Below are 23,494 nucleotides of genomic sequence, written 5' to 3' on the forward strand. Positions count from 1 at the left end.
ACCCACTCCTGAGAAAAAAATACTGACCGAATACTGATAGTGTGGCCGTGGCCTCATAATGGTCATTGTATCGGCGTGTTTTGTCCTGTATCCACTATGTGGCGGTGATGTAAGCGCTCATGGTGTGGCGGTATTAATTTGGCCCAGTATAGTGGTATTAATGGTCTTTGTACTGTACATGTATTCATTACGTAGCGGTAAAGGTAGTGTTCATGGTGTGGTATTAATTTAGCCCAGTATAGCTGTATTATTCATAATACGGGTCTTCGTACAGCGCGTTTTGTCATGTAGCCAGTACGTAGCAGTGACGCAAGTGCTCATGGTGTGGCGGTATTAATTTGGCCCAGTATAATGGTCTTTATACAGTAAATGTAGTCATTATGTAGTGGTAATGGTTGAACTCATGGTGTGGCGGTATTAATGGTCTTTGTACAGTGCATGTAGTCATTATGAGCTATAGTTATATACAGTAAGTGATGGGGGCAGGTGTATGGGGAGATTCGCCTTTGGGCTTGGCCCCCTGCCTGTAGCCCCCACGCTTTACACTGCACATACAGGTGTGCCTCCATAGCTTGGCGCTGTCATGTCGCCGGCAGCCGCCTCTGCTCCTCAGCACGGCGTTGTGTAACGCTCGGCGCCTCAGCACTCCGGGTGGGTGGGAGCCTTCGGGTGGGTGGGAGCCTTTCCCTCTATCCCGGCCGGTACTTTATTTCATATCCATCCGCGCTCTCCGTCTCAGACACGGCGCTCCAGCTGCAGTCCCAGCCAGGGCGGAAGTAACCAGCGCCGGATAACGAGACACCAGCTTACACCGGTAAAAAAAAAGGCTTCTTCCACCGGGGACAAGGTAATCTACCTCAGAGCTGTTTTAGATTTCGGAGGTTTTTTCAGCCACACTTTCCCTGTTTTGACTGTAAACTTCACCTTTCTGGTCGTCACCGGGTATCAACGGCGGAAGGACACTTTAAGTCTTCAGGGACTATTTGTTCTTGTGGCGGTGCTGCGGCCTCGGCCTCTCCGCCATCTTGAATGTTAATGTTTTCCCCCTTTACAAAAAAATATATATATAAATCTCCCCCCTCGCTCCCGGTCCATCACAAGTGACATTAACCCCTTCTCCTCTCGCCCTATTCCTTTCTAGCTGCAAAAAAAAAAAACAAAGACCCCAAATCCTCGGTCTCAGCCGTCACCTCCATAACAAAACATCATTATTTTGATTGCACCCCCACCTCCACCATCTCTCTAATTTTTTTTTTTTTAGGGCTTTCAATTGCTTCCAGGATTTGTGTGACGGGCGAGGTGACTGATCCTACACCCTCCACCCCCAGGTACCATTTTACCTTATTTTTTTCTTTTATTATATATTTTATTTTTATTCTTTTTTTAATTTTATTTTTTTTCTTTACAGTTTTCAGCAAATAAGGGGTTAAAATAACATCGTTAGGGGGTGTTTGTATCGGACGCTGCGCCCCCTTCCTATATACGGGGGGGGGGGGGCTTATTCTCTATATATCCTGCTAAATCATCGGATTAAGGCCTCGATGCTCAATTATAAGGTGGGGGTCCGAGGGTCTCCCCGCTACTGGATCTATTAGTAAAAAGACAGGCAGGGGTTAAAGCTGCTTTTTTTTTTTTTTTTTTTTTTTTTTTTTTTAACCCTTTATAATATCTGTCATGTTATCGTCTCATTTTTCGTGACCTAATTAGTAACACACAAAATAATAAATATATTTAAAAAAAATAGAATATATATATTATAATTTTTTTTTTTTTTTAACTTTATTTATTTATTTATTTTTTTTAAAAAAAGCCCCTCCTAGTTTTTTTTTTTGCAACCTCTGCATGTAATATAGCATTTATTCTTCCTCTGTGGTCGCTCATCCTTTGTTGTAAAATACTGATCACTTCCAATAGGTCCCATGGTCATATTCTCTCTCCCAGCCGATTGGGGTCTCTCTATCCCCACAGGAAGGGGGCTCATTAGCTAATCAGTACGCTTACACATCCCCCCTCTTCCTTTCCTTGGATCTCACAGGAGATGTCAGGATAATCCAGATTCCCGGTAATGATGATGGGAGTTGGTGCATTTTTTTTTTTACATTTATTGTGAAACCAGTTTTACTGGGGATTTAATGGATTCGTCACCTCCCGGCTTGACTTGCATGTCTTTTGATGTCACTGGGGTGTAATATAATTTCTTGTGTGGAAAAGGGTTAATTGCAGAGCTTCGATTCTGAAAACTGTTTTTTTTTTTTTTTTTTCTTTTTCCCCTTCCTATGATTGTATCTGGACTGTTGCATTCCACAGTGAAAATCTGGGCGTGGGGTTTGGGGACATTTAAATCAACATTGGATTTGATTGGCCGTTGAGTTAGTGAGGTGGATTCTTTTTTTTTTTCCATTTCTGGTTCTCGTCATTTTCCGGATATGATGTGTTATTTAGCTTCCTGGTGTAAAGGGTGGAGATAATAGATGGGTTATAAATGTGATTACTTTTGCATCCAGTGACACAATGTGATTGTAATGTAGAAAGGAACCGGCCGGTTGAGTTGGCGATGTAAAATTGCAGACGTTCGGCTTTACCTTCTTTACTATGTTATTGCTTGGCTGAGTTTTAATGTTATATTTTCTCTAAAAAAAAAAAAAATTAAATAAAAAAAAAAAAAAAAAATGGTAGCAATTCCACTGTAGCAGCACTGCTACATATACAGCCTTTGTATTGTACTTGGCTGGGACTACAGGGCATCCTGTGCTGCGATACCAAATATCGCTTTTTGCAGCCTCTACATCGCTGCATGTGACTAGGGCACAATTGGCTCTGACATTTTGCAATTTGCTTGTCACAGTACCTTCGGGGGTCGCAGTCCTTGTCGGACTGGGGTGCAAGGGACCCACCAGTAACCAACTCCAGGGCCCCACTTTTCAACTACATGAAAATGTGACATTATCCTCAATCACAAATGTATATAACAATGAACTGGGTAGATTGTCAAATTAATAAGATGCTGCCATTGTCTGCACATAGTGATTCAAGTATATATTGCCAAGTGCTGCTCATATAAGAGGGTGGTGGCCCTCCGGAGGATTCTCCTGTGGGCCAGTGCAAGCCATTGGTTGCAATGCACTTTCATTATATTGCGATGGACACAGCTGCACAGAGCGGTCTATGGCGACGTGACTTGTTTCGCCGCTAAATCCACCATCTAGCCCCAGGCTAATACGCACATATTTTTACTTTCTGACATTGGCACTGCTCTGTCTGTTTTATTAGAATGTAAGGGGTTACTGTTCAGCTGGCAGTACACCTGCATTTCTTGGACTGCCACAAGATGGCAGTAGAGATTGATTTTTGTTGTTGGCCATTCACACATGGAGGTCAGAGGGCAGAATTACGTGCCTGGGACCGACCACCAGTCTACTTGCCTAAACTCACCAGCAGCCTCATATATGCCTGTGAGTTCAGGTCAGGAGCAGTGCTGTGGAGTCGGTATAAAAAGGATCGTTTCAGACTCCTAAAATATATAATAAATTGGGTTCAGTTCAGGATGTGCTGTAAATGTTTTCCTAAAAATTTGGGAAAGTTATGAAATGTCAAATAAATGTCTGTTCTATTCCTGATCTAAGGATCTCGGCTTTTAGTTGAGATGAATCTGTGCTGCACTTTACATGCTCAGTAGTGAGACAGGGCTGTGGAGTCTTAAGTCAGGGATATTGAGGAGTCGGTGGTTTGGCTTCCCGACTCCACAGCCCAGGTCAGGAGGCCCGTGCATCACAGACCCCAACACACAAATGTTTGAATGCAGTTTAAGGCTAGGGTGCCATAACTTTGCCCATCTTTTGGAGCAAATAACCAAATAAGGCCCCCCTTACACAGTATTATACAGTTGACCGAACTTTCCAAAGATCGGCGGACAACCCAACTCTCTACTGACGTAATGTCAGGGGAGGGGAGGATCCTTGTTGGATTTTCAACATGTATGGGGGCACCCCGACTCGTCCAACAGATGATTTTGGGGAGTGAAGGAGCTACCCTGATGCATTTCCACCTACCGATCCTTTTGCTCTCCACAAGAAATGCTGCCGGTGCCACCAGAGGAGTCTCTCTCGTAGAGAACACTTGGCCGAGCTCTCATATTTATGGGAAAGTTGGGAGATATCTATTTGGCCCACAGCTATCTAATGTGTATGAAGATCTTAAGTTGTGAGTTTAAAGGTAAAGTCATTGGGTTTCGTAAGAGACCACTTGTGTCTGCTATGACCGATTCCTCCCCTGCACCATTTCCTCTATGCTGTTCCTGTAACAGAATTGAATTCCTAACGCCGATGTGAACATTGCCTAATTCCTGCATCCTGGGAATTGTCGTGTTTTTGAAATTATAGTAATCTAATGTCTGAAACCCATTCACAGAATGTAGTAAAGCAGTGAGAAGTGCACTCCGAGTTATTGTCCATAATACCTCAGGGAAGGGGGCCTATAACTCAGTTCTTTATATTGATGACTCAGGATCAGTCATCAATATCAGATCAGTGGGGGTCGTACAACTGGCACCCTTATGGGTCAGCTGTTATCAGCTTTGGTGGCACCCGGATGTACACAGTGTGTGGAGCCGGAATAGCTCAGTGCCATACACTAATATGCAAATTGCCTCTTCAGAGAGGAAGAGGACTAGAACACTAGCGCCACCTATTGGAAGTAGTCATCTTGCCACTTGACTTAGGATAAAAACCAAACCAGAATCTCTATTTGCAGACTCATGTTTTGGAGTGTTTGACCCTCCTCAGTGCAAATCAAATGTTCTGATTTGGCTGAATGAAAGGCCTCTTTCTGGGGTGTAAATTGTAATGTCTCTCCTTGTGGAGATTGACATGCCAGCGTTATGAGACTTAGACCGTGCAATGCTCCTCTGGAAAATTAAATTTGTTCTGAGGGGTCAACACCCTGAGACATGTGTCTGCAAATAAGATAAAAGACAAACCAGAATTTCTAAGTCATGTGCAAAGGCTCGTTAAAGGGTCGATATTGACTTTTAGGATCGCTACTTCCAACAGGTGGCGCTAGAGTTCTAGCCCTCTTCCTCTCTGAAGAGACAATTTGCATATTTAATTTCCCAGAGGAACGTTGCCTGGCCTATAAGTCTCCTTACACTGGCATGTTAGTTTCCACAAGGAGAGACGTTACTCCTTGTATACGATTTAGTTCAGCTCATATTTAGTCAAATTGGAGCTGATAATAGCTGATCGTTGAGGGGTGTCAGAGTCCCACTGATTAATCCTGGTGACCTGTCCTTCGTATAGGTCCTCAATATCAGAAGTAGCTGTAAACGCCTTAAACTAGTGCTGTACAATGTGAAGGCTGAACCTATTGGCTTCTCTCTGCAGTCCACGTGCAACAAAATCACCAGCCGGGCCTGTCACTTCTTGATTAATTTTGCACTTGTTATAAAAATAATGGAAGATTGGGACTTTCTAATTAGAAAATATTGTAAAATTGTGATAAATGAGTTGTGCCTATTTATCTTCATAGTCCTGTACATCTGTATGTGTCAGAAAATATCCAAGTGCCATCATTTCATTGTTTATTCCAGAAAACTGATACATTGATAAATCTGCCCCTTCGACTTTGCACACTGAATTTAGTGTCTCCTCGTCTAAAGGAGTTCTCTGGGAATAGAATAAAATAAATAATTAAAGGCAATGTCATTGTAATTTGCTAATTAAAAGGTATTTAGTAATTTATTTATACTCTGATTTTTCTAGAGAGGTAATCAGTATAAAATTAAAATGTTCGCCGTGATTTTACACTGATAGGAACTTGTCCTAGAATGTTAGAAGGTGACTCTGAGCATGTGCGCCAGGAAGCCTTAATGTGTAGGATTATGTGCTCCTGGTGGATATTCTGATCTAATACTGGAGATACCAGGGTGCTGAGCTAAGAGGCTGCTCACACTGCTGTCCACCCTGTCTATCTGATCTAATACTGGAGATACTAAGGGTGCTGAGATAAGAAAAGGCTGCTCATAAATCAGACAGGGTAGACAGCAGTGTGAGCAGCCTCTTCTTACCTCTGTACCTATGGCATCTCCAGTATTTCATCAGAATATTTATTGGGGACACATCTCCCTACACATTCAGAGTTTCCAACTGCAGATGTTGAGAGATGATCTTAGTGCAATAAACTGGGACGATATCCTGAGACATAAAACTACACAAAGCAAATGGGAGACATTTATTAGCATCCTGAATAGGACCTGTGCACAATATATACCCTATGGGAATAAACATGTTAGAAATAGGAGGAACCCACTATGGCTAAATAGAGCTGTAAGGGGCGCAATAAGTGACAAAAAAAAAAAAGCATTTAGAGAACGAAAGCAAGTAGGTAGTGATGAGGCATTAAACAAATACAGAAAATTAAATAAATTCTGTAAAAACTAAATCAAGGCAGCAAAAATTGAGACAGCAAGACTCATTGTCAGAGAAAGTAAAAATAATCCCAAAATATTCTTTAACTACATAAATAGTAAGAAACTAAAAAATGATAGTGTTGGCCCCCTTAAAAATAGTCTGGGTGAAATGGTGGATGAGGAAAAAGCCAATATGCTAAATGATTTTTTTTCTCAACAGTATTTACACAAGAAAATCGCATGACAGAAAACATGATTAGTGATAACAAAAGTTCTCCATTAAATGTCACTTGCTTAACCCAGCAGGAAGTATGGCGGCATCTAAAAATCACTAAAGTTGACAAATCCCCCGGGCCCGGATGGGATACACCCGCGAGTACTGCAGGAATTAAGTAACGTCATAGATAGACCATTATTTTTAATCATTAAAGATTCCATAATAACAGGGTCTGTACCACAGGACTGGCGTATAACAAATGTGGTGCCAATATTCAAAAAGGGGACAAAAACCGAACTTGGAAATTATAGGCCGGTAAGCTTAACCTCTACTGTGGGTAAAATCCTGGAGGGTTTCCTAAGAGATGCTATAATAGAGTATCTGAAGAAGAATAACCTCATGACCCAATATCAACATGGGTTTACGAGGGACCGTTCCTGTCAGACTAATCTGATCAGTTTTTATGAGGAGGCAAGTTCCGGACTGGACCAAGGAAATCCAGTGGATATTGTGTATATGGACTTTTCAAAAGCTTTTGATACAGTTCTACACAAAAGGTTGATACATAAAATGAGAACAATGGGGATAGGGGAAAATATATGTAAGTTGGCTAAAAACTGGCTCAATGATTGGAAACAAAGGGTGGTTATTAATGGAAAACACTCAGACTGGGTCTCAGTTAACAGTGGGGTACCACAGGGGTCCGTATTGGGCCGGCTTCTTTTTAACCTATTTATTAATGACCTTGTAGGGGGCATACAGAGTAGTATTTCAATATTTTCAGATGACACTAAAGTCTGCAGGGTAATCAATACAGAGGAGGACAATTTTATATTACAGGAGGATCTATGTAAACTAGAAGCTTGGGCTGATAAATGGCAAATGAGCTTCAATGGGGATAAATGTAAGGTAATGCACTTGGGCAGAGGAAATAAAATGTATAATTATATGCTTAATTGTAAAACACATGGCAAAACTGTCACTGAAAAAGACCTGGGTGTATTGGTGGGCGACAAGCTCACGTTTAGTGGCCAGTGTCAGGCTGCTTCTGCAAAGGCAAATAAAATAATGGGATGCATTAAAAGAGGCATAGATGCTCATGAGGAGAACATAATTTTACCTCTATACAAGTCATTAGTGCGACCACACTTAGAATACTGTGTACAGTTCTGGTCTCCGGTGTATAAGAAAGACATAGCTGAACTAGAGCGGGGGCAGAGAAGAGCGACCAAGGTTATTAGAGGACTGGAGGGTCTGCAATACCAAGACAGGTTATTACACTTGGGGTTATTTACTTTGGAAAAACAAAGGTTTAGGGGTGATCTTATTACTATGTACAAGTATATGAGGGGACAGTACAAAGACCTTTCTACTGATCTTTTTACTCTGAGGCCTGAGACGGGGACAAGGGGGCCTCTTCTACGTCTGGAGGAAAGAAGGTTTAATCATAATCACAGACGGGGATTCTTTACTGTAAGAGCAGTGAGACTATGGAACTCTCTGCCGCATGATGTTGTAATACGTGATTCACTACTAAAATTTAAGAAGGGCATGGATGCCTTTCTTGAAAAGTATAATATTATTGGTTATATACACTAGATTCCTTGATAGGGCGTTGATCCAGGGAACTAGTCTGATTGTCGTATGGAGTCAGGATGGAATTTTTTTCCCCAATGTGGAGCTTAGTGTTTGCCACATGTTTTTTTTTTGCCTTCCTCTGGATCAACATGTTAGGCTATGGGTTGAACTAGATGGACTTAGTCTTCCTTCAACCTTAAAATGACTGTTACTATGTTCAGAGGCACTTTCTAATGTTTCAGGACAGGTCTCTGTCAGTGTAATAAGGTGGTGGTGAAATTAATTCTACAGTGATAACCTCCCTAGAAAAAAACGAGTAAAGGTATTTCTTAATTTAGTTATCATGTCGTATCCTTTTGTTTTTTTTTTGTTTTTTCTATTTCTAGAGAACCCCTTTTAAAAAAGCATTTCAGCATTTTTTTTCTATCCTAATCTGCACTTTTACTATATGTCATGTTCTTGCATTCAGTTTAGCCTTTGTTCGCTTCAGATTCCTTGATGCCTAAATTTCATTACACATTGATCACTGGATTGATTGCACAGCAAAGAGAAATGCAATCAGTATAGCATCACAAGCGCAGGGCTATGGAGTCAGTAAGTCAAACCACCGACTCCTGAATTTTACTGACTCCTGACTCCACAGCCCGAGCCCGGCCTCACACATTTATCTCAACTAAATCTCAACAGAACAAAAATTTAAATTTCATATAATTATTATATTATAATTTTATTTAATAAATTATTATATTATTATAAATATATTAAATTTCATAACTTTCCCAAATTCTTAAGCCAACACTTACAGCACATCCTGCATTGTACTACTGAACCCAATTTATTATAGATTTTATATTGACACCACTAAAATGGACACAGACTCCGACTCTACGATTCTGACTTCACAGCCTTGATCACAGAGCCAGGACCATATCTATCTGTTGTGGGGTCAATGTCGTTATCCTCTTTTTATATATTCTGCAATAGGTAGGTTGAACCGCGATCTTCATCATTAGCACTGTGTGACAGGAGCTATCAAATTATCATTAGTAACTATGATGGACGTTTCTGCCTGGTTCCCACCCCTTTTACTCCATGGAGAACTTCAGTGGTATCATCAATTCAATTTCATTGTCATAATGACAATTCTACTAACTGAAATCGTGACCCCCCCCCCCCCCTTTGGAGAAAGTCAGTCACATGACCTTACTGAGAAATATACCAAGAATTTTCAGATGGAGAGGGAATATTAGTAGAATTTTAAATATGTGTGTGTTTTATATTTAATATCGGGAGACTTGTGACAGCATGATTTTTTTTATATTTTTTTTTATATATATTGGAGTTCTGCTTTTAAAGGCTGTGCCATGCTCCTGCAACAGTGTACTATTAAAGGGTCATAGGGCCACACTAAAAACCTTGGTATTGCAGTTATGGTTTACAATAACCTGCAGCAATGGGTCATTGCAGCTCTCTGGTTTAAATGATGGTTGTCGTTCCTGGCAAAGTTTCGTCTGATGGTCAATGCACTGACTAACAAAATATAATTTTGGGTAAATTATATTTCCAATCCAAATATCACTCCAAAGTGTCAGCCACTAGGTGTCCACTTTCTGTTGTCACTTGTAACTCAAGATGGATTTCAAGAAATGGAGGTTGGCCTTTAATTCGGCCCTTGCTTTCCTATCAAACTGCATATAGGCAAAAGAGGCGGGCTTTCAGTCCATGGCAGGCAAAAGAGGCGGGCTTTCAGTCCATGGCAGGCAAAAGAGGCGGGCTTTCAGTCCATGGCAGGCAAAAGAGGCGGGCTTTCAGTCCATGGCAGGCAAAAGAGGCGGGCTTTCAGTCCATGGCAGGCAAAAGAGGCGGGCTTTCAGTCCATGGCAGGCAAGCCATTGGATATAGTCAGGCGCAGTGCATGATACAAAGTGAGGGAAAGGAAGTTCCAACACCTATCAGCAGAATGTTAAAAAGTAACCACTCGGGGAAAAATGGGAGATACGTTACAGAACCCCTGGAAATATTAGGCTGCTATGTGCAAAGGAAAAGTCCATGATTATCTGATTCTGATTTTGGGCGGGCAAAATGCTTCAAACCCACTGCTAGTTTATCAATGTCCTGTTGATTGATCTGCCTTAAAGTTTCCAACGCATTTACTTAAAGGGGTATTCACTTCGGCATCAGCAGGAGAGCAGGGCCAGAGACGTCAGATCTATTGATACCAGATGATCGCGCCCGTTCTGGCGAGTATTGTCACACGTGACCTTACCTTCTCTGCTCTTCTCTCGATGCACAAGTGAGTGGAGCAGACATACCACCCTTTGTCAAACTATCTCTGTTGGTTTTTAATGTGGGGGGGATACAATACACATGAGGGATTAAAAACATCCAAGTAACAAGAATAATAGGTGAAAAGGAAGGCAAGGGGATATGGTCGGGGAAGGATTGGAGGGACATAGGAAATAAATGAATTTACAGTAGGTCAACTGAACCATTTGCACTCTAGTTAAAATCTAAACATGAATGAAGAACTCTTTATCTTCAGGAAAAGGGTGAAAAAGAAAAGGATGTATTTGGTGTTATTATTACCTTGGGAAAAGTCTTGGATCTTACTCTGTTTCCTTTTGATTCTTGGATGCCCTGATCTTCTGGTTTTTCTTTGTGGATCAGTTTCTGCGCAAAACTTATTTTTGGTGTTCTGCATCTTGGGAAGTTTTAGCTTTACCCCAGATACATTCAGGATTTCTGTAAAGCGACTTTCTAATGGCAGGCGATATAACTGGATGCATCAGCTATAATGTAGGATACTTCCTACGTGTGCACTGTAAAATGGAAGCATATAGGAGCTGATACCTGAGCTAACGACGTGTATTTCTCTTTCAGTAACTATAGTATTCTAAGTCTATAATTTGCCTATAAACGTGTTTTTGTTTTTTTTTACTTTCAGGCATTCATATTTGACTCATTTCAAGGCCCGAAAAGAGAGGGACTAAATGCAACTAGGCCAGGTTCAATGTTGGCATGAAGTGGTTGGGAGAATCCAAGAACATGGTAGTGAATGGCAGGACACATGGCAGCAGGTTGTCCAGTGAGCACCATCGGAGTCGGAGCACGACGCGGAGTTCAGGGAGAGAAAATTTAAGAGCCTGCAAAAATGTTCCTGAGCAAAGATCTAGCAGATGTAAGTCACACGTTTCTGTATATTTCCAATGGTTTTTTTGTTATTTTATTTTCTGTGATTGTGCAGAAAAAAAATTGTTTGTGGCTGCAAAAAGCTATGTCAACGGAGATCTTAGATGTGTTAGGGTTTCATCTTAAACAGCGTCGTTGGATGGACCCCTTTTCCTTATGAAGTGTCCATGGTTATATTTTTTTCAGTCGCGCGTTCCTTGCGTCCATACGTCCATGTATGCCGAGATCTTCTTCAAGGTGACGACGTGTCAGGTGAACACAGCGGTGGCTTGTCATTACTTTCATATAACCCTCAAAGTTATATATCCCAGAACATTTATGGAAGTAATTCTACCTTTTATACATATCTATATAATTGCAGGTAGCAGTGGATCCACGTTTGAAACTCAGAGTCGCTATGTACCGTCATCGGGAATGTCTGCAAAAGAATTATGTGAAAATGATGACCTTGCAACGAGCCTAGTGCTGGATCCCTATTTGGGGTTTCAGACACATAAGATGAATACCAGGTAACAAAATGCAAGCCAGTCACTCAATTATGTGTCTGTTTATAGGGCTAATTAACATGTGTCACACACAACGTTTCTACAATAGTGTTCTGCAGTTTAATATTGCAATTTAATAATCGTGTCTGTATTGGTTTAAAGGAGTCTTCCAGGAAGTTATCAATTGCCTATTCTAAAGATTGGTGGCAGTCTGATGTCAAGCAGCCGCACCAATCAACTGAGCACGGGGGCTGCAGCAAGCACTATGGTATTTTTGCAGTTTAGTGTTAGCCCCATTTTCGGTATCGCTGTGGGTTGACTATCGCTTTCAGGAAACAGCCTCTGCATTGTCCCATCTTGCATTGTTATCTTCGTGCTTTACCAGGCACTGGGCAGTGAGACCCAAAAGCGATCCTGAGACCTTTGCTATGAATACTGGAAGCCAGCGTTTAAAGAGCCTTGTCAGCAATGGGGCAGAAGTGCAGAGAAAGCCGCCCGTCCTAAAGACAATGGATGGGGCAGAGATCGAGCTTCTTTCTCAGAATTGCTGGGGTCTCCCGCAGCGCTGTTGGTTCGGAATCTGTTTCCATTTTGGTGGAGTCAATATGAAATGGACCGAGTCCTAAAATATATAGTAAATTGGGTTTAGTAGTTCAGTACAGGATGTGCTGTGTTTTCATAACAATTTGAGAAAGTTATGAAATGTCCAATAAATATCTTTTCTTTTCCTGATCTAAGGATCTCGACTTTTAGTTGAGATGAATCTGTGCTGCACTTTATGTACACGCTCAGTAGTGAGGCCGAGCTGTGGAGTCGGAAGTCAGTGAAATTGAGGAGTCGGTGGTTTGGCTTACCAACTCCACAGCCCTGTCTCCCAGACCTCAAGTGATCAGTAAGTGTTCCTCTTTCCTATCAATAGGGTATAAATTTTGATTCTAAGAATAACCCTCTAAGCATCTCTACCAGGCCGTGGTTTAAAGTTAGACTAGAGAGTCTAATGATCATGATCACATATTTCACCCAACAATGAGCCACACTGATAAATTTGACCCCTCTAATTCTAAGCTAATTTCAGGACCATTTTAGTAAATCTGCCATTCTGACAGCTAGGATGAAGGTTTAGGGTGTTAGTGCAGCCACCATATATTTTTTCTGTTAGATCCCCCTATAAAGGAGATGTTCTGCAGGTGATGATCACAGACCATTTCTCTGTTAACATACTTTTTGGCTGATGTTTTGGTCACTCTTGCATTTTGTCATTGCTCTCACCCCTAGAGGTACAGTAACATGAGGCAGTGTCTACAGCCCACAGAAGTTGCTCAGGTAGTGCAGCTCATCCAGGATGGCACATCAATGGTAGCTGTGTCTGTGTCCAGAACATGGAGCAGATACTAGGAGACAGGCCAGTACATCAAGAGACGTGGAGGGGGCCGTAGGAGGACAACAACCCAGCAGCAGGACCGTTGCCTCCTCCTTTGTGCAAGGAGAAGCAGTGTCTGAGCCCTGTAAAATGACCTCCAGCTGGCCACGAACATGCATGTGTTTGCTCAAACTTTCAGAAACAGACTTCCATGAGGGTGGTATGAGGGCTCGACGACCACAAGTGGGTGTTGAGCTTCCAGCCCAACACTGTGCAGGGCGATTGGCATTTGCCAGAGATCACGAAGATTGGCAGATTCCACATTGGTGCCCTGTGCTCTTCACGGATGAGAGCAGGTTCACACTGAGCACATGTAACAGACGTGACAGAGTCTGGAGATGCCGTGGAGAACGTTCTGCTTGCAACATCCTCCGGTTTGGCAGTGGGTCAGTAATGGTGTGGGGAGACATTTCTTTGGAGGGCGCACAGTCCTCCATGTGCTCGCCAGAGGTAACCTGACTGCCATTAGGTACCGGGATAAGATCCTCAGACCCCTTGTGAGACCATATGCTGGTGCGGTTGGCCTCGGGTTCCTTCTGATGCAGGACAATGCCAGACCTCATGTGGCTGAAGTGTGTCCGCAATTCCTGCAAGATGAAGACATTGAAGCTATGGACTGGCCCGTCCGTTCCCCAGACCTGAATCCGATTGAGCACATCTGGGACATCATGTCTCGTTTCATCCACCGTGTAGTGACATTAATTCTTCCTCTGTTCTCTGTTGGTCCCTTCTTCATGCTGTGTTTTTGGGAGAAATTAAAGAAGTTGTCTACTACTTGGACAACCCATTGTCATCCACCACTCTTGGCCCTGATAAAATAGAAAAGCTTATACTCTCCTCCCATGCTGGTGCCTTTCCTGCAGTGTCGGCACTCGCTCTCCCCGAGGCTCCCGTGCTGTTGTTGTGACCTCGGCGCCCAATCAGCGCTGGCGTCACTGCCTCCGCCTCCTGTCGAATTGAACATGAAAAGGAAGTCAGAGATCAGCCGCAGCCCGGACTTCCTCTTCATGTTTGATTTGTCCGAAGGCGGAGACAGTGACGCCAGCGCTAATTGGGCGCTGTGCTCACGTGTCACAACTACATGAGAGCCCCAAGACCGCGAGTGCTGACACCGCTGGAACAGTGCCGGCACGGGAGGAGAGTATAGGCTTTTTTATTTTATGGGGGTCATTAAGGGCTTAAGAAAGAAAAGTAAGATTTTGAATATTCCTTTTTATATAAAGAAGTGATGCTATTAATGTAATGGGTGTACAAATTAATTTAAAAAGTAATTTTATAATTATTTGCTCAGCTTTGAATGAAAAAAATAACATTTATTTTTCAGGTTTCGCCCTATTAAAGGGAGACAGGAGGAGCTGAAAGAAGTCATCGAACATTTCAAGAAAACCGAACACTTGGATAAAACCTTCAAAAATCTGGTATCCGGAGACTGGGCTCGTCATTATTTTCTGAACAAAAATAAAATGCAAGAGAAGCACTTCAAGGAACATGTAGGTTCTCCTTTCCCTACAAAAAGAAACTCTTTACTTTTATATTGTGTAGTTTAGTTTAAAGGGATTGTCCACTACTCGAACAACCCCTTCTCAATCCTCATGTTGTCCCCTTGTAAAATAATAACGCTCATACTCACCTCTGGCTCCGTTCCAGCAATGACTGCACTGGTTCATCCGGGGATCACGTGACATTGTCATGCAATCCCTGCGGCTTGTGTCACACAATCGCCGGGAGAGCCAGTGCCAACAACTGCTGGAATGGTGTCGGCACCAGAGCAGAGTATAAGTATTATTATTTTATAAAAGGGGAACATAGGGTTGGCAGAATGGTGGACAACACCTTTTTATTTATTTATTTTTCTGGGAAGCCTAGCAGGGAAGAGATATTACACGCTAGAAAATCAAAGATGGGCGGATTGACTTGCGGGACTTTGGTCCATCGGCTAGGTCAGTAGTTTCTGGCCCTGAGGCTCGCAAATCTTTTACCTTTCAGATCCCTCGCTCACCTTTTGATTAGTTAAAGCTGGCACGGCGTGACACACTGATGACGTTGTGCCGGCCTTGGCTAATCAAACGCTGCGCCGGCTATCCCAGAAGGTAAGAGATTTGCGAGCCTCCTGGCTGACCTGGCCAATAAACTGGAGTCCCGCGAATCGATCCGACCAATCTCTAATTACAGCACTTGCTGTAACATATTATCAGATTATATTTAGGGAGGGTATACAGATTTATTATGCGTTTTATGTAATTTATTTGTATTTCCTAATTCCTCAGGTGTTCATCTACTTGAGAATGTTTGCAACTAGTAGCGGGTTTGAGATCTTACCTTGCAACAGATATTCTTCTGAGCGAAATGGAGCAAAAATAGTTGCAACTAAAGAATGGTATGACTCGTCCCATTTAATTTTCTTACGTGTATAGAGTTATAATATGCCTTAGATTTTCATATTTTTTTTTTTTTTACATTTTTATCTTTTAATAGGAAACGTAATGATAAAATAGAGCTTCTCGTGGGCTGCATAGCCGAGCTGTCCGAGGCAGAAGAGAATATGCTATTGCATCACGGGCAAAATGATTTTAGTGTCATGTACTCCACCAGGAAAAACTGTGCTCAGTTGTGGCTTGGCCCAGCTGCTTTCATTAACCATGGTACGTTTTAGGCAAACTATACAAATCTCACTTTACCTGCATGTAAAAATCGTGGATACGAGATGACATCTTATGCGGATAGTGTGAGTGTAATTTTTGTGTCCTGTAAAATATTATTGTGGAGAGATACAGGTCGCACGCTGAGCAATTCAATGTCGAGACGACCGTAAGATTCCTGAAATAATATGACCTGCATCTCACCACAACTAAATTATGTTATATTGAAAATAAGACTTATGTCAGCTGTAATAATACTGTTCATTGTTTCTTTTTCAACACCGACAGATTGCAGACCCAACTGTAAGGTAAGAAATTCTACATGTACATATGGACTTTCTATATAATTCATAGGAAGGGAAAAAAAAAAGAAATTTCTGCTTTCATGTTGCAGTTTGTATCAACTGGCCGTGACACTGCTTGTGTAAAAGCACTGCGTGATATTGAGCCCGGGGAAGAGATTTCATGTTATTATGGGGATGGCTTTTTTGGAGAAAACAATGAATTCTGTGAATGCTACACATGTGAAAGGTATGTGTTTTTTGTTTAATTTTACCGTTCTGTCACAATCATTTAGGGAAAATATATGTTTAACAGTCATCCTGACATGGATTTTCAAAATGATTACACCAGCCTCATCAGGTCTAAAAGATGCATTCTCTTCAGAATTCACCATAGGTGTTCGGTTAGCTTCAGATCAGGAGACACTTGGCCACTGAATCACTGTCACCCCTTTCTTTTCAGAAATCCAACAGATGTGTGTGTTGGATCATTATCATGTTGGAAAAGTGCAGGTCTACAAAGGGCAGGGAATCATGGCAGCATCTTCTCTTTCAATATAGAGCAATTACATCTGTGAATTCATGATACCATCAATGAAATGTAGCTCCCGACACCAGCAGCACTCTTGCAGCCCCACGTAAGGACAATGCCCCCACCATGTTTCACTGTAGGCACCATGCATGTTTCCAAATTCATTTTTCTAAATGGATGGTGCCTACATGAATTCACAGATGTACTGCTCTACATATATTGAAAGAGAAGATGCTCCCATCACTCCGTTCGCTTGGTAGACGTGCACTTTTCCAACATAATGATCCAAAACCCACATCAGTTGCATTTCTGAAGAACAGGGTGAAAGTGATTCAGTGGCCAAGTGTCTTCTGGTCTGACCCATCTGAAACTTCTATGGGGACATCTGAAAAGACAAGTTGTCATCATGCTCCATCCAGCATCCAGGCTCTTAAAGAGCTTGTTTTTGAAGAATAGAAAAAAATGTTGCGATATGTCGCCAACTTCATCAATCCATGCCTATCATTTTATATTTTCTTCAGCACAGTAAGGAGTTTTCTGCTGGAGACAGTTGTCTAATAGCCACACACAGGACTGGGAGGAGAGGGAGGATATTGTCCCAATAATAAAATTAGTGTCACCTAAACAAATAGAAGCCATGTTTCGGAAAACGTTGTTGTATTTCAAAGTAATGAAAGATGGAGACCAAAGGTCCTAGTGGCCAGTTTGATAGAAGATAGCATTGTCTGAAATAAAGCAGGTATTGACTTTGGTGAAATTGGAATGTCCAAAAATTGGGCACTAAATTACCAGAACTGTGTGCTATTTGTAAACCTCCACCTGTTCAGTTCATGCAAATTGACTTGCAGGACTCTGTCCAGTAATCTGGGGCACTAGACAGGAGCCTTGAGAGCCACCTGACTCTTCTGTTGATTAGCCGGCCTGGCGTGATATTGTTCCAGTATGACTGTGCCAGGCCGACTAATCAAAAGAAGAGCCGAGGATGCCGTCAGGTAAAAGCGGTTCTCAGGTCTCCCATCCAGTGACCACAGATCAGATTACTGAGGTGGCCATTAGACCCAGGTCCTGCGAATCAATCTGGACCAATACTAAACAATATGTTACCAGCGAAGATGCAGTTACCAGTGTTAAAAAATCCTTTGTGTATTTTGAAGAGAATGAACACATTTTAGTGAAGGCCTGTCTTTTTTTTTTTTTTTTTTTTTTTTTTTTTTTTTTTAAATGGCATTAAAAATGCTACTATGAAACCTTGAAGGGGGTATTCCCATCTCCAAGATCCTATCCCAATATGTAGTAGGTATAATAATAAGGTTAGGCAGTGCCTCCGATTAGAAGTTTATTATAGTTCTTCTGATACACTCTGTTGTTTACCTCATGTAGGGCATTGCAGTAGCTTGGGTATCCATGGTTACGACCACCAAGAGCTGTCTGAGTAGTTGTAACCATGGATACCGACGCTACTGGAATACCCTGCATGGGGAAAGCGACATAGCGAATCAGAACAACTATACTAAATTTCTAATTGGAGATATTTGCTAAGATTATTAATAATACACCTACTATATATTGGGATGTGGATCTTGTAGATGGGAATACCCCAGAAAGCCTTTAATTATAATCTTATTTTTCACCAGGAGAGCGACAGGTGCTTTTAAATCACGTGTTGGACTTAATGAGCCGACCCCTGTAATCAACAGCAAGTACGGACTAAGGGAAACAGACAAACGTTTAAACAGACTCAAAAAGCTCGGCGACAATGGCAAAAATTCAGACAGCCAGTCAGTGAGCTCCAACACAGACGCAGACACATCTCAGGAAAAATCATGTAAGTTTCTTTTACTCTAGTAATATCATTAAATGCTCGAATTGTTCCAGGGCTTCCAGATTTCCAAATCTTGGTTAAAAAAAATAAATAAATCTTGGGTTTTATATGAATAAAGCTTAATCTTTGTGTGAAATGAAAAAGTTTACAATTTTCAATTTTTTTTCATTTCAACAGATTTAGTTTTGGTCAGTTTTAAAATGAGAACAATTGTAAAGGGCAGATACAATTTGTATCCAGTCTAAGGCTAGAAAATTGTTCAACATGAAACCTTTATGTTGTCTGTATTATTGCATTAAGAATTGTCTAATAATGAAGTGTGTGATAATGTGACATTGTTTTTTTTTTTTATCTTGGTAATATGTAAAAATATTGCGATGGGTATCTTTAACTTTTTTTTTTTGTTTTTGCTGTTTAGCAAGAACTAGAAAATCCTCAGTTGCTGTAAAGAAGAATGGGAAAAGCAGAACCTTAAGACAGTCCTTGTCAAGAATTCCAGTTTCATCCTCTTCTACCTCATCCAAAGTCACTCACATAAGTAATTCCAGGGTACCAAAGAGACTGAGAAAGCCTGTAAAGCCTTTACATTCTAAAATAAAGATCCGAAATCACTGCAGACGACCAGAGCAAAGAAATGCTTCAAAAAAGCTTGAAGTGGGTAACCTTGTCCTCCGAGAACCTAAAGTAGTGCTGTATAAGAATGAGGCCATCACAAGGGATAAACAGAGAGACGGACTGGCGAAGTTAGAAGAAACTACCGGTTGTTTAACTAGACACGCGGCTAGAGAGTATAAACTGAATTCAATGAAAGGTGCTCACAGTGAAAATACATGTACATATATCACACGAAGTTCGATGAGAACCAGAAACTCCGTTGAAGCAGATTCTAAGCTCCCACCAAATACTTTGGATGGCTACAGAAATGGAAACGGTGGGAGCATAACTCAGCTGCACAGAACTGAAACTAAAAGTCAGTCTGTTCATAAGAACGAACTTGATCAGGAGACCTCAAAAAGACGGGACAAAAGATATCAAAGAAACGGGTTATGTAAGTCCAAGAGAAGCCGACACTTGAAACGCGTTACAACCACAGAAATGTCAAACTCTGATTTTGAACCCTCTAAGACAGAGAACTCGTGCGACTTAGTAAGCTCGCACTGTGACTCAGGTGTAGACCACGTCGTCACCGACAGTTCACTTCATTATAAGGACATGAGTAACTCTTCGGAAGACTGCCCCGTGGTCTCGTCACAAATGAAGACAAAGGAACACATAAGAGTGGTCAAAAATAAAAAGAGCAGAAGGATCACCAGATACGACGCACAATTGATTCTCGAAAATAGCACTGGAATTCCGAAACTAACCCTCCGCCGACGTCACGACAGCAATAGCAGTAAGACGGAGAAGGAAAACGACAACATGGGCTCATCAAAAATTAGCATTAAACTAAGCAAAGATCCCGAAAAGGACAAGAACAGTCTGTATGTAGCAAAACTAAACAATGGTTTTAACTCAGGATCCGGGAGCAGCTCTACGAAACTAAAGATCCAGTTGAAGAGAGAAGAAGAAGCTAGAATGCCTTTTCCGGAGGAACTCCATGAAAACGGAGTGTATTGTAACGACACGTTGTCTCTTGTGGAAACGAGAATGGAAATGGACGATTACGATCGTTACGAGGAAGAGAGCTTGGAGGAATCTTCCGAAGAAGAGGACGACGAAGACGACGACGAGTATGATGATGAATTCGAGGATGACTTCATTCCTCTGCCACCAGCAAAGCGTTTGAGACTTATTGTAGGAAAAGACTCAATAGACATTGATATATCTTCGAGAAGGAGAGAAGATCAGTCTTTAAGGCTCAATGCGTGAACAATATTTCTTTTTTTTTTTTTTTTCTTTTGACCAGAAAGTAATTTGTATTCATTTCCTTTATGAAAGATTCCATTGAATTATTCCCTAACTGTAAATTTTAGAGACTGCACTTCTTCTGTATTGTTAGTCCACTCAAAATTGTAGAAAGTGTACAGCAAATTGACTTGTTTTCTTTTTCTTTTTGTTTTTTTACAGTGCTTTTTAACAGTCTTCTTACGTGCAATTTTGAGTTTAAACAACAAAAAAAAAAATAGAAAAAAAAAAGTGGGTACTGTTGTATATTATCGTGGGCAGAAAATGTATATAAGTAATAAATTTTCCACACATGACCATAAATAAATCTAACCTGGCTACCCAATCATACTTGTTTCAGATTATACAGCATCGTAAAAATTAAAAAAAAAAAAAAAAAAAAAATTAAAAATCTCAGCACATTAAATGTCTGGTATGGTTTTATCACCAGCAATGTATTTGCAGCTTAGAAATTTTATTTGCTCTGTCTCCATTTGTTGTTTTGTCAGAAGTCTAACTGTAATACTATCCTTTTTAAAGTACTGTCTGTGGCCTTTTGTTGGTAGAAAAATGACAAAATTCAGAATGGTGTTTTTTGCTTATCTTTTCGGCACATTAATGTACAGGGGTTAGCCGTATGCAGAATATAAGTTTGGATATGGTGTATTTATTGCTTGATGTATAAATAAAAACACAACACTTGTATTTAACACTTTTCAACAATTTTTAGATAAAATTGTTCTTTGCAAGAATAATTGGTGCTTATTTTTTCATGGATAAAATGCTGTGAAATAAAAAAAAAAAATGTGATAAGGAAGACTTGTACCGGTATAAATGAAACTGTCATTTTATTTCTATAATTTGTTTTTTTTTCTGTTGCACTTTTTTTTTTGGGCAGCTCCATCCAATTTAACTTTTTTAGAAATGTCATCTGGCGGTTAGGGAATGAAAGGTATGTTTTCTTCATACTTGTGTATATTGTATATAATCCTGTAAATATGTGTGGTGTTAGGATTTACACTTCTGCCATTTAAGTTGATTTACTAAAACAAGTTTTTAAGTTAAGTAATCATGACAATAAAATAGGAAGATCTAAAATGAAAAAGTTTAATCAATGGGGTTTTTTTTTCATGCTTTCTCTGTCGGATAATTAAGATTATTTAGATACATCTACTTTTGATCAAGACAGTAAAATTGTAAAAAAAAAATTATATATAATTTTTTTTTTCTCAAGCTTGCTACTCTTTTGCACACTTAAAGAAGCACTCCTCCTCCCATCAAAGTTTTTAGCCTCTTAATATATTGCAGTCATCATATCATATAGCACTGTGTACTTACAATTGCTCATCTTGCCTTTCTACCCAGATAATTCTTCTATTTTCCATTAGGTCTATGACATCATGTGATTAAAAACTGATTGGCTGAATCCTTCTAAGCTCTATGTAGAAACAGGAGGTCAATTTTCTCTGCACAAGTCATGAGTTACTGCAAAAGTCCCTGGCAGGGGGGAGAAGCGGAGCAGCTGAGTCAAGAGATGAAGAGGGGAATGAGAAATGCAGGGACAAGATACTTCTTTTCTATATAGAAAAGAAGTATCTGGGTAGAAAGGCAAAATGAGCAATTCTAAGTACACAGTGCTCTATACTATGATGATTGCAATATATTAAAGAGGATAAAAACTTTGCCAGGAGTGCTTCTTTAACCTACCAGTGTTTTCATGACCCCCTCTCATATGGCAGATTTTCAGCAGAGATTTTTGCCATATATACACAATGCAGAAAGAACCTCATTCAGACATAGGCAAAGTTCTACATCAAATCTGACATGTTTAAACATGCCTTCAAACAGTAGAAGCTGCTTTAAAGGGAATCATATTACCAGGTTTTTCTTATGTAATCTGAGAGCAGCATGATGTGGGGACAGAGATCTTGGTTCCGGTGATATATCACTTATTGGGCTGTTTGCTGTCATTTTGATAGTTACTGTTTTCTCTGTTGCAAATCTCAAATGCTGAGCCCTGTATAACCCTGCCCCCACACCACTGATTGGCTGCTTTCAATGTACAAGGAAAGCAGCCAATCAGTGGTGTGGGGGCGGGGGGACTAAAAAGCACAAGACACCTAGTCCTATAGTGATGATCTTCTTCTGCTAAAACACTGATTTTATTTAAACAAAAACACAGCCCAGTAAGTGACACATTGCTGGAATCAGGCTCTGCCCCTATATACTGGTCTCAGATTACATAGGAAAAACATGCTGACAGATTTATTTTAATCACAGGACTTTACTAGTTAGTTTACCATTGTATAAAGAAAGATTAGTCAACATTTCTAATTCTTCATTTTGATGGAAATTGTATAAGTTAAAAAGTTGCATCTTGAGTTGAGCAAGCGTAAAGATCAGCCTGACCCTGATCTAGTAACCATGTTGGTAGTCCACAGTCCTGCAAACATGATGTCACACCTGTCCTACCACTCAGAAGAGACTCTGGGGATGTGGGGCCGGCAGGTGGAGGTAAGCAGGGCCCTGGTCCGGCAGCCACGGATATCTGACATAGCCACTGCACCTGAGGCCTGCACTTCTTTTTGCTCAATTCTAGTTGCATCTAAACTTTCAACATTTGTAAAGTACTATCTTATTCCATTAAAAAGTATATCAGCAAGGAGTATCTCTGTATTAGATCAATTAAAATCTAACTTTTATTACCATTAAGTAAAATGGAGGCTTGGCCTACATAAATCACACATATAATATAGTGAAAAAACATAATGCACATTAAGGTGCACAGATAAGCCAGTGCAAATAATAAAATTGGTTTGGTCTTCCCCTTATATCAGGATGAGGCCGTCCATGGATTCAGGAAGGGACTATGTCCAAACAGGTATCCCTAAGCTCCCGGTTGTGCCCCATGCCAAAGTGTGGTCCTCTCCCACTAAAAGTGTCCCTAGTTTTCCCTTCCGACGCGTTTTTTGTCCACCTATAGTGGGGGACTCTGCAGGGGAGGATAGGGGTCCAGTATTTTTAAGAACCCTTATAAATATTAA

The 23,494-nt window shown here is 40.8% G+C and overlaps 1 protein-coding gene across 4 annotated transcripts; it reads left to right on the plus strand.

The window, feature by feature from the left end:
- Positions 1-686: 686 nt before the first annotated feature.
- On the plus strand, positions 687-20,863 carry KMT5B (lysine methyltransferase 5B). Of its 4 annotated transcripts, none has more exons than XM_073658382.1 (12): positions 687-847; positions 1,262-1,328; positions 11,143-11,376; positions 11,574-11,639; positions 11,749-11,896; positions 14,617-14,782; positions 15,560-15,669; positions 15,768-15,934; positions 16,220-16,239; positions 16,326-16,462; positions 18,379-18,569; positions 18,985-20,863. In XM_073658382.1, the coding sequence occupies exons 3-12, from the start codon at positions 11,217-11,219 to the stop codon at positions 20,433-20,435; spliced, it is 2,616 nt and encodes an 871-aa protein (XP_073514483.1). In that variant the 5' UTR covers positions 687-847; positions 1,262-1,328; positions 11,143-11,216; the 3' UTR covers positions 20,436-20,863. The 4 variants fall into 4 exon arrangements, with proteins under 4 accessions (XP_073514483.1, XP_073514486.1, XP_073514485.1 ...); XM_073658383.1 differs by having other exon boundaries at positions 738-814; XM_073658385.1 differs by lacking the exon at positions 11,574-11,639.
- The last annotated feature ends 2,631 nt before the right edge of the window (positions 20,864-23,494 follow it).

Source organism: Phyllobates terribilis, unplaced genomic scaffold, assembly GCF_046119375.1.
Source record: "Phyllobates terribilis strain yellow unplaced genomic scaffold, ASM4611937v1 Scaffold_13__5_contigs__length_258822181, whole genome shotgun sequence".
NCBI classification, from domain to species: domain Eukaryota; kingdom Metazoa; phylum Chordata; class Amphibia; order Anura; family Dendrobatidae; genus Phyllobates; species Phyllobates terribilis.

Coding starts and splice junctions, on each gene's coding strand:
- KMT5B (XM_073658382.1), top strand. CDS start 11,217: ATGAAGTGGTTGGGAGAATCCAAGAACATGGTAGTGAATGGCAGGACA. Junction 15,670..15,767: donor ATAGTTGCAACTAAAGAATG/GTATGACTCGTC, acceptor ATCTTTTAATAG/GAAACGTAATGATAAAATAG. Junction 16,463..18,378: donor GAATGCTACACATGTGAAAG/GTATGTGTTTTT, acceptor ATTTTTCACCAG/GAGAGCGACAGGTGCTTTTA.